The sequence below is a fragment of the Tauraco erythrolophus genome, chromosome 9 (genome assembly GCF_009769465.1).
Source record: "Tauraco erythrolophus isolate bTauEry1 chromosome 9, bTauEry1.pri, whole genome shotgun sequence".
Classification (NCBI taxonomy): domain Eukaryota; kingdom Metazoa; phylum Chordata; class Aves; order Musophagiformes; family Musophagidae; genus Tauraco; species Tauraco erythrolophus.
In genome coordinates, this window is record NC_141473.1 from 15,741,578 (window position 1) to 15,751,549 (window position 9,972).

At 57.2% G+C, this 9,972-nt stretch overlaps 1 protein-coding gene across 1 annotated transcript; it reads right to left on the reverse strand.

Annotated features, from left to right (window-relative positions):
- Positions 1-250: 250 nt before the first annotated feature.
- On the reverse strand, positions 251-8,456 carry FGF8 (fibroblast growth factor 8). The gene is made up of 5 exons (XM_086616582.1): positions 8,425-8,456; positions 8,298-8,334; positions 6,026-6,206; positions 1,652-1,758; positions 251-538 (listed from the first exon to the last, which is right to left on the reverse strand). Exons 1-5 carry the CDS (start codon positions 8,454-8,456, stop codon positions 251-253), a joined length of 645 nt encoding a protein of 214 aa, XP_086472708.1.
- Positions 8,457-9,972: the final 1,516 nt, after the last annotated feature.

The window sequence follows — 9,972 nt, forward strand, 5'->3', positions numbered from 1 at the left end:
ATTACTTTTAAAGTTGGAGTACAAAAATAGAGCCTCTCTCATTTTTTTCCTTTTTTTTTTTTTGTAAAAACCAAGCCAACCCCCCCCAAATTATCAACAACTAGAGCAGGTAATTTTGTCTTTTATCATCTGCCTCTCTCTTTCTTTTTTTGTTTAATACCCATATGGGAAAGTCTCTACATATAGTCCACCAAGCTTGGAGGAGAGTCCTCTGGGAGAGGTGCAGGCAGGGCGAGCAGAGGCGAGCAAGTCAAGGACCCGCCCTGGAGCTGGAGTTTCTAGTCCTTTTACTTCTCCGGTTGAAGGGGTAGTTGAGAAACTCAAAGCGCCTGTGGGGCTCAGTGGTCTGGTGGCCCTTGGGAAGCCTCTTCATGAAATGCACCTCTCGTTGGTGCTGTCGGGTCTTGGAGCCCTTGCGCGGGCGGCCCTTGCGGGTGAAGGCCATGTACCAGCCCTCGTACTTGGCGTTCTGCAGCGCTGTGTAGTTGTTCTCCAGGACGATCTCCGTGAAGACACAGTCCTTGCCTTTGCCGTTGCTCTGAGAAGGGGACAGAGGAGGATTTAAGCAACAGGCACTAGATCAGAGAGTTTCTTCCCGCTACCCCAAGCTGGACCAGCTGGTGTGGCATCAGGGTTGCAGTGTTCATGAGCAGCCAAAGGCTCGCTTTCTCCATCTCTTCCCCTACAGATCACAATTGCCCAAAACCTGCTTTTTCTTAGAAAGTTGTAGGGAGCAGGCATTGTGGCATGGGCAGATGCTGCTCATTGCAGCTTGTGTCCCCAGTGTGACTCCAGCACCAAGCTGACCCCATGCAGCTTGTTCCAGCCTTCATTTTTACTGCACCCGTAAGGGGACTTTTGCCCGCTCCCATCCTGTCCTCATCCATGCCAGAGACCGGATTCCCTCGCCAGCATGACCATAAGCAAACTCTCCATCTCAGTGGCAATTCATCTACCCATCCTATGCTCCCCTGAGGTCTTTAATATAGAAGGGGCATCAAGGGGCAGGACAGGCGATGCAGGGTCCGTGGGGACGATGTCCACAGACACGGGTGGCAGGGAGCCTGGAGGCAGCTGGAGGCTGAGCTCCTCCCGGTCATGGGCAGCAGTGAGACCAGGGAGGGGATTCACATTGGCCAGCCCCAGGGAAGGACCCACCATGGAAAATTCTCCCAGACAATCCCTGTCCCAGCAGGATTTTGCACATCCGGCCCCCTCTGCCCGCAGGGAGGAAGCATTGAGGCTCAGAGGGAGCGTGACTAACTGGTGCACGGTGGGGCCTGGCTTTGGGGCCAGCCCAATGGAGCATCTTAACATTCTTGACACTTGTACCATGTAATCGGGGAAAATAGCCCAGCAATTCGCCTATTTGTTCGGGGGAGATACAAGGAATGCACCCCACACAGCACCCGCCTGCCTCCCTTGCTCCCCCCATCCCTCCCACCTCCCGGGCTGCAGGACGGCTCATCCCCCTGTCCTCCAAAGGGATGTGCTGGCTGAGCCGTTGGGACCCACATCCCATCTCCCCATCCACACAGATGGGCTCCATATGGGGCAAGAGCTCCTCTCCCAGCAAACCCTACTCAGCACCCACAGTGCATCCCTGGCTCTCCTGTGCCCTTGATCCCAGCCCTTGATTCCAGCATCCTACCTTGCCAATCAGCTTCCCCTTCTTGTTCATGCAGATGTAGAAACCTGTGGCCGCTCCCTTGATGCGCACACGGCTCCCAAAGGTGTCTGTCTCCACAATGAGCTTGGCTGGGGAGAGCAGTGGAAGGAAAGAGAGAGGGAAGTCAGAGGGCTCTGAGATGGGGCAGGCATGGAGATGGAGACCCCAGCACTGCCTGTTGCTGGGCACTGTGGGCACACGCTAGGCAGGGAGGCGACTGGGCCAGAGAGTGCCCTGGAATCAAGGCACAAGGGTAAGAACCAGCCTTGGCCTCTCTACCCTGCCACTGTGTCCCTGCATGACATCGGTCACGTCCCTTTGCCACCCTGAGCCACACTGGACAGGGAGATGCTCTGACTTGTCCAGTTCTGTGGGGCTCAGCATCACAGGTGTCACAGAGACATCCCAGAAGGGAGGCAGGGCAGCAAGCAAGGCACACACTGGCCAGTGGAGAACAAGCCAGTTGCCCTGCAAAGCGAGGCAGGTCTGGACGATCCTGCAGGCAGGAAGCAGACAGGCACCCTCTGGAAGTACATGGCATGCTGCCAGCTGTCCCCAGCCCAGGGGACACCGCTCCGAGTCTCTCTGCTGGGCCAGGGCTGCAGGAGGAGCAGTGACTTTGCAGCTGGCAGGGGAGGCGTGAAGGGTACGGCCATCCTTTTAATGCCTTTCACCTTTGCACGAGTCGAGAGGGCATATTGATTTGGTCTCAGTTTTTTAATGGAGGCATCGATCGACTTCCGAAGGAGCTATGCAAATCGCCGGGTCGATGAGCCGCCTATAAATAGACCTGTCACCTTCCCTCCCTGCCTCCGCCCTGGGAACCAGAGCTCCGGAGCCCATCCATCCCCAGGGAAGGGGGAGGACGGGGACAGGACATCCTTCTCCTCAGCCCTGCAGCTGCTGTCCCCAGAGACAGCTCCCCTCCCCACGGCAAGCCCCAACAGAGATGGTGGCTACCTGTTTGCACCTCAAAAGGGCTGTGCTGTGCCAAGCACCAAAGATTCCCCATGGCACTAAAAAGCCAGACAGGACTGTCCCATCTCACCACAATCACCTCTTGCCCAGCATCAGCCCCTAGTACCGTAGTGCGATTTGGCAAGGTGACTAGAGCGCAGCCCACAAAGCTTCCAAGTCTTTAGCCTTATTATGGGAATAAGCCCATTGATGCCTTAGTTCTCCTCTCCGATCTCTGCACAAGGGCTGCTCAGTTCCTCAGCACTGCAGTCCACCCCGGCTTGCACATCTCTAGCCCAGGACACTCAGTCACCTGGGAGCCCCAGCAAGGGCAGTTGTGTAGCTCTGGAGCTGGTGGCTTTGCAGGAGGATGCTTTAAATGGCGGAAAGGGTCTGTGGACACATGCACAAGCTAAAGTGAGCCTAGATCACACTCTGGGCTAGGAGCAAATTGCTGCCTCTCTGTGTCTGCGATGTCCTGATCCTGCATCCCTCGCATTACAGGCATACGGGCACTGCTGAGGTCAATGGCACTGAGGGTGGAGACAGCAAGCGGGCCGTGCTGGCAGCAGCTGAGTTGAGCAATGAAAAGGACATCCCAAAATTTGCTGAGGCCGACTGGTTTGGTGATGCTGGGCAAGCCAGTCTCCCTGCACATGCAGGCACCCCCTTCCTGAGCTCCCTCCTGCCAAAATCACCCTGCAGCACCTCTCATCCCCAAGCTGCCCTGCAGCCCCCCCCATCCCCAGTCAGGCACAGACTGGACTCAGAGCCGAGAAATGTCAAAAGTGCCAATTCCAGACCGTGCCACCCCGGGCACGAATGCCCAGAGCCCAGCACACACTCAGCATCCCCAAAATGAGCCACGAGAGCCACGGCACTCTGCAAATGAAGCTGCAACAGGGACCCCTATTTATCTGTATTGGGGAAAGGGGGGGGAATTGATCTCAGAGGCAGTAAAAGGTTTGAGGAGAATTGATTTTTCTCTCCCAGAGATAGAAAGAGCAGGGAGGGAGGGAGGAAGGAGGGAGGGAGGGAGTGGGGGAGGCCTCGGCCCCAGCGAGCACAAAACCCCGCTTTAAAGATGCACATCGCTTCTCTTTCGGCCTTTTTTTTTTTCCCCCCCTCCCTCCCGTGATTTACAGCCGCCGACCGGCTTCGCCGCCCCGCAGGAGCCCGGCCGGCGCACAGCACCGGCCCCGCCAGCGGGGAACGAGGACAACCTGTCCCCGGGGACCTGCACCCCCAGACCCGTGCGGGTGACCCACGAACCCCGGCCCCGACCAGTGGAAAACTCCGGGGGCCGGCGGGACCGGCCGCTCGAGGGGTTCGGCCCCGGCTGGAGCCGCCGTCGGTTTGCTCGGTGCGGCAGCCACGGCCCGGGAGGGACGAGCCGGGCTGCACCGCCCGCCCGCCTTCCCTTAGAATTGAAAAAAGTCAATCAAATATTGACAATTAAGACAGATAACCGAAAACGCCGGACTCGATGTTAAGTCGGCTGTAAAAACGTCAGCGTGCGGAAAGGGGTCATCTGCAAAAATAAATCAACCCCTTTTACACGCCCACCCCCAAAACTGAGATGAAAAAAAAAAAAAAGCAGAAGGAAGGGCTCGGAGAAGGGGACTCTCTGCTGCAAAAGCAGATTTCTAAATATCGTTTTGGGGGAGTCTTCCCCCCCCCCCCTTTTTTTTTGGGGGGGGGGGGGAAGCTTAACATTTTCAACCCTATTCTTTCACTTAAGTGACAGATTTATCCCAGTAAAATTATGTTTCGTGCTCAAACTTTGAAGGGAAAGTGGCTACGTAAATGCTGAAAAAATGCAGCGAGACACACTTGATCCCCCAACTGGACTGCGAAGAGGAGAAAGTATTCAGGAAATGTTAAAAAAGGTGAAAGTAAGAAGCGTTTTAATAGTTCTTCCAGACATGGGGGCCTCCCTAGAGATTCATATAGAACAATCCTGAACCTCTATTTTAACATTTACAGACTTGCAACTCTTTTAAAACTTTACATCTGAAAAACTGCTTGTTCTCTTTCTGGTTTAGATCAGTCTTCATTTTCCTCCTTAGCTCTTCAAATGCCTAACCTTTTTTTATTACATTTTAATAGAGTTTTTTCAAGTCACCACCAGTCCCCTCCTTCTGGCCTTATTTAAACCTGGTCGTTATTTAAATATGCACTAACTGCTTTTTAAAATCCAGGCATTATAGCACTAAAACAAGATGGGATTTTTTGCTTGGGAAATTAGATAATGCTCTTTCAAGCCAGAGCTGCTCTAGGGTGGGAATAATTCGTTTGGAATATTAACGCTGGAGGTACGGAATACCATATAAATGGAATCTGCGCTGTGCTTAAACTGCTAAGTCCAGCATGAAATTTTCAGCCAAAGCAACAGAAAGAGAAAAAAAAAAAAAAGAACACACACATCCAAAAACAGAAGGGGAAGGAAGAAAAGTGTTTCTACTAATCTCCCCAAGCAAGAAAGGGAAATTGCAGCTAATACCAAAGAAAAACAGTTGTGATTCCTACGTACAACACACACCAATACAGGCACTTCCCTGATCTGGGTGCAGGATCAGGCCTCCCGCAGCGGTGCTGGGGCTCGCTGGCCCTGCTGACCCCTGCGTGGCGTTTGACTGTCCCAATGTGTCAATAGCGCACGCGATCAAAGTATTTGGGCTTCGAGTGTCCCCAGCAGAGGGATCGGTCCCCCTGTCCCAGGGGGGCTGCCGTTTTGGGGAGTGGGTGCCTAGGTGATGGCAGAGGGGCTGCAGCATAGCGCAGGCTCTCGCACTCAAAGAGTTCCCTCTGCTCGCCCTGCTTTGTCTCTGGAGACGCCGGAGCATCTTCACCCGCAGCCAACTGCCTCGCTGACCCTCTGCTGGGGATTTGTTTTGAGAAAGGAGGGACAGGGGGTATATGTCAGGAAAATGCCACTTTGGACAGTTCTAGTTCAGGGAAGATTTCCAAAGCAGCTGCTCACCTTTTCCCCCACTCCCCCTGCTTTTCTTTTTCAGCTTTCCTTTCCATTTCTTTTCCAAAATGAAGTCTCAGAGACATCCAGCCCTGCAAAGAGCTGGGCTGAAGTGACTGCTGCTGCTGTGCACACTGCAGCCCCAAGCCCTCCAAGTCAGGTGCAAACCAAGAACGAAAAAGAAAGGAGCAGAGCCCATCCTGCAAGCTCCAATCTCCTCCCTCGGCACGGGGAACCTGCCCTCAGCTCGAATCACGCATCCGCTGATCGCTGACCCCTATGTTCTCCCTTTACAAGCCCCCACAAGCCGAACGATTTTAATGATTTCTGGCTAACAAACAGGACGGAAATTATCAATCGCCGCGCTGGGCTACGAACACCTCCCCGGCTCCCCCCCTCCGCCCGCTCCCATCGCACATTCTTACCGTGCACATCCCCATCTTCTGCCATCGCATTGATTTTCTTGTTGTCCAAGATCTGCACATGTTTCCCACTGGTCCGGCTGTACAGCTGGTAGGTACGGACGAGCCGCCGGCTGAGCTGATCCGTCACCAGGCTCTGCTCCCTCACATGCTGTGTAAAATTAGGTGGGGACTGAACAGTTACCTTTAGGAAATTAAAAAATATACGACACACCATTATAATCTCTACTCCTCAGAGGGGCAAATGGGCTGAGCCGAGATTGCTGGCCTCCAGCTGGGCTTTACTGGGAGGCACAGAGCTGGGACCGCGGTGGTACCTCCTGCACTAGCAAAGCCTCCCTGGGAGAAGGAGCATTAAGCCCCAGGACACAGTGATCAGAGTCCTTTACAGAGCCATGCCAGCTCCAGATATGCCCTAAGCAGAAAGGTGCAGGTGACTCGAGAGCGCAATGGGGCTCAATGACCCCAGAGGCCTCCCTGTGACTCAGTGGGTCCTGGCTGGCACTTGGAGGACACGAGATGGGCATCAAGTCTGGGTGCTGGATGAGGTCTCGGGGGAGGTCATGCAGGATGGCACTGGGTTGCCTCCCCAAGGGGCTGACACATTTGTCCCACACCCCTCCTGCCTCTGCAGGAGCATATGCTCCAGCTGCCCTGGACATGTACCCTAGTCACTGTCCCATCAGTTTCAACAGCTGCCTTTCTCCTGTGTCCCAGGCTCTTTATTTGCTCCCAAACACCCCACTTACTGAGATCTTTAAATACAAAGTCCCCAGAGAAGGTAGAGCTATGAGGTATAAGAATTCTGAAAAAACTATGCCCCAGCCCAGGTACTTTGTGGCATAAAAACCCGAGGATACTAACACGCTACCTGTGCGCACATATCCCTCACCCGCAGCCAGCTGTTTGGTGCCAGCAGCGGGGTTGCCCCCATCCCTGGCACACCAAACCTGCTAGCCCCTGAGCCCCAGCTGAGCCCATCCCCTCCAGAACCGATGCTGCTGCTCCTGGGCTTTAAGTGATTTTCATGAGCAGCCAAACCTGCTCCCCCTTCAGCCCCGGCTCGCGAGCTTGCACAGAAGTCTTTTTCCTCCCTCGTCTCAAGTCCCTCTTTTAAGTCTGGAAAGTTTCGCTGCTCCCTGACATTTATAAAGATGTATTCTGAGCAAATGTTAGGAGATAGCTCCTTTCAACATCAGAAGGCTGGGACTACCCCCCGCCACCCCCACGTCAAATGGGAAGATTTCCTCCCGTCTTAAACAACAACAGAAAAACCCAATAAAAGCAGAAGCTGCTGCTCTCCCAAAGCTGGCTTTATAGAGATATCTCCCCTTGACAATGTCATCTCTCTCCCTCTGCTCCTGCCTGTCCATGTGTGTTTCCTATAGACGGGTTTTGGATAATGCAGCAGGATTCTCTCCCCGGCTCTGATGAGGGTACCATGTGGAGGAGAGGTCATTAACCATGCTGCTATTTGGTCTCCATCTCATACTCCAAAATATTACAGCTATGTTTTTATACAACTCCACGCTCCCAGTGCTTCGTTCCCTTTGCTTTTCGGCTGGAAATTCAATTTTTTTTTTTTTTCTCCCAAGCTTCCAGGAAAATAATAATAATAAAAAAAATCGCTTAAAGGGCATTTTAAACAAAGCTTCTGCACCTGTGATCCCAGGGGGACGTGGGGCTTCACCCCGGTTTGGAGGCACACCGCTCCCAGCGACGCGTGCCTGCTGGTATGCGGGTGTTGCACGAGCTCTGCCCGGGCTGTTTAATCTATTCATAACACTTCTGTCTCTGGCGATACAAACCAGCAATGCTAAAGTCTGACAATTTTAAGCTGAACCCAAATCTGCACTTCTTAATAAGATCTTGGTGGAGGGGGAGGTTCCCTTTTTTCATTCTGCTTTACTTTTTGGATGAAGCGGTGTAGGAAAACAACCCCGGACAAGAGGAACGGGGGTATCCACAGTGCCATTTAGAGCTGGTGGCGGGACGGGACCTAAAGCTACTTAAAAATAACCCTGTGGAATTCCTAGAAACCCCGGGTACTCCCTGCCTCGCAGCCCGAGTCCTCCGCACCTTATTTTGCAGCCCAGGGGGCTCCCCCTCGGTCTCGGCTTTTTACAGCCCGGCGACTTTTGTCTCCTGGGTTTTACACTGTTCCTCCTCCCTCCCTCCTTCCTTGCCTCCCGAGCCCGGGGCGCTCGGCGGCGGCCGCGGGGCACCCCCCATCCCCGAGGGGCGAACAAAGCCGGGCGGCCAAGCGGGCACTTACCTGGGCTTGCAGGCAGAGGACGAACAAGTGCATTAACCTGAGAGGGGGAAGAGAGAAAACAGGAAAGAGGTGTGAACCGGGGGGCTGCGGGCCCGGGGCGGCAGGGCGGGGGGCTGCCGGTACTCACACGTAGCTGAAGAGCGAGGAGCAGGGATCCATCGCGGCGCCGGTGCGGGGCCAGGAGCCCGGGGCCCGGCGGCGGCGGGGAGCGCCCGGGGGGGCGCGGCGCGGCGCTGCCTCGGCTCCTCGCCTCCTCTCGCCCTGCCGGCGCGTCCTCGCCCCGAGGAAAGGAGGGCACAAGCGGCTACAGAGGGGAAAGGCCCCCTCCGGCCCGCCCGCCCGCCCAGCCCCCGGGGCGCACGGCCGGCGGCCCCCCGCCGCGGGGCGCCCCCCGCCCCGCTCCGCGGCCCCGCTGCCGCCCCGCTGCCGCCCCGGGGACGGACCGCAGCCTCGACGGCGGGGGCGGGCGCGGCCGGGGGAGGCCGCCGCTGCCGCTGCAGCAGGGGAAAGCCCGGCCGGACCGCCGCCCCAGCTCCCCTCCCCAGCCCGGCGGTACCTGCCGAGGCGGAGGGGGCGGCGAGTCAAGTGTCGCCACGCTCGGAGCTGGCACTAAGGGCAGAGCTCCGCGGCCAGCTACCGGAAGAATGCCCTCCCCACCCCGTGCCTCAGTTTCCCCATCTCTAAAACGGAGTTTAAGGGCTGGGAGGGAAGGGGGCGTCGGGGCCGCGGTTCCCCGCCCTCGGGGCTCGCCGCTCCGCGGGCGCGTTGTGGATTGGGACCGGGCGGTCGAGCCCTCCCGAGACGTGCCAGACATTAAAAGGATTACAGGAGGGATGGGGGTGGTGGGCAGTTTCGAGAGGGAGCGAGGCTGAGCAAACACCGTAGCCAGGGTGGGGATCGGGCAGCGGGACTCCCCCCCGAGCATCCCCGCCGGGCGCTTACCTGGTGGGGCGGGCGGGTGCCCTCAGGGCCGGCGGTGTGGGGCCATGGGGCCGGGCGGCAGTGCGGGACGGGGCTCAGCCCCGCAGCCCGGGCAGGGCCGCCGAGGGCTGCATTGTTCCGGCGAGCCCCGGCTATCCCGGCCCCGCCACCTGTTGCGCACCGGGGCGGGGGCTGCGGCGGGGCTGCGGCGGGCGGCCCCCGGGGCCGGTACCTGGCCGGGGCCGAGGCCGGCGCCGCCTGCTCGGCGCTGAGTGACAGCTGCTAATTTGCCGGCCGTGCCCCGCTGCCGGTCCCCGCGCTCCCCGCGCCCTCCTTTATCTTATCAGAGCCCATAATTACAATTGCTATTTTGTTTCCTCGAATCAGCAATCAGCGCTATCTGCCGCCGCTGGAGAGGCAGCTCCTGTCAGCCGGCCTCTGAGTGACAGAGCGGCGGGCTGCACCGCCGCACACGCACCCGGCCCCGCACACGCCGGTGCAGCCCTCCTGCACACACTCACGCGTGCACGCAGCCCCCGGGCGCGCACCCGTGCAGACCCTCCACGCAGGGCCTTTCACGCATGCACAGCTTGCACACGCGTCCAGCCCTTCCCGTGCAGCCCCCTCCTTCCCACTCGCACCCCTCACACGTGCAGCCCCCCTATACACACGCAACGCTGCACACACGTGCTGCGCGCCCCCCAGCACGGACACACACAGCTCTTATTGCTCACCCCTGCCCCAAAAATACAGC

What these genes read in the sequence shown, in the direction of transcription:
- FGF8 (XM_086616582.1), bottom strand. Translation starts at nt 8,456, where the DNA reads ATGGATCCCTGCTCCTCGCTCTTCAGCTACGT. An exon ending in AGAAGATGGGGATGTGCACG is followed by an intron (nt 1,759 to 6,025) that starts GTAAGAATGTGC and finishes TGCTCTCCCCAG; the next exon opens with CCAAGCTCATTGTGGAGACA. An exon ending in AGGGGAAGCTGATTGGCAAG is followed by an intron (nt 539 to 1,651) that starts GTAGGATGCTGG and finishes TCCCCTTCTCAG; the next exon opens with AGCAACGGCAAAGGCAAGGA.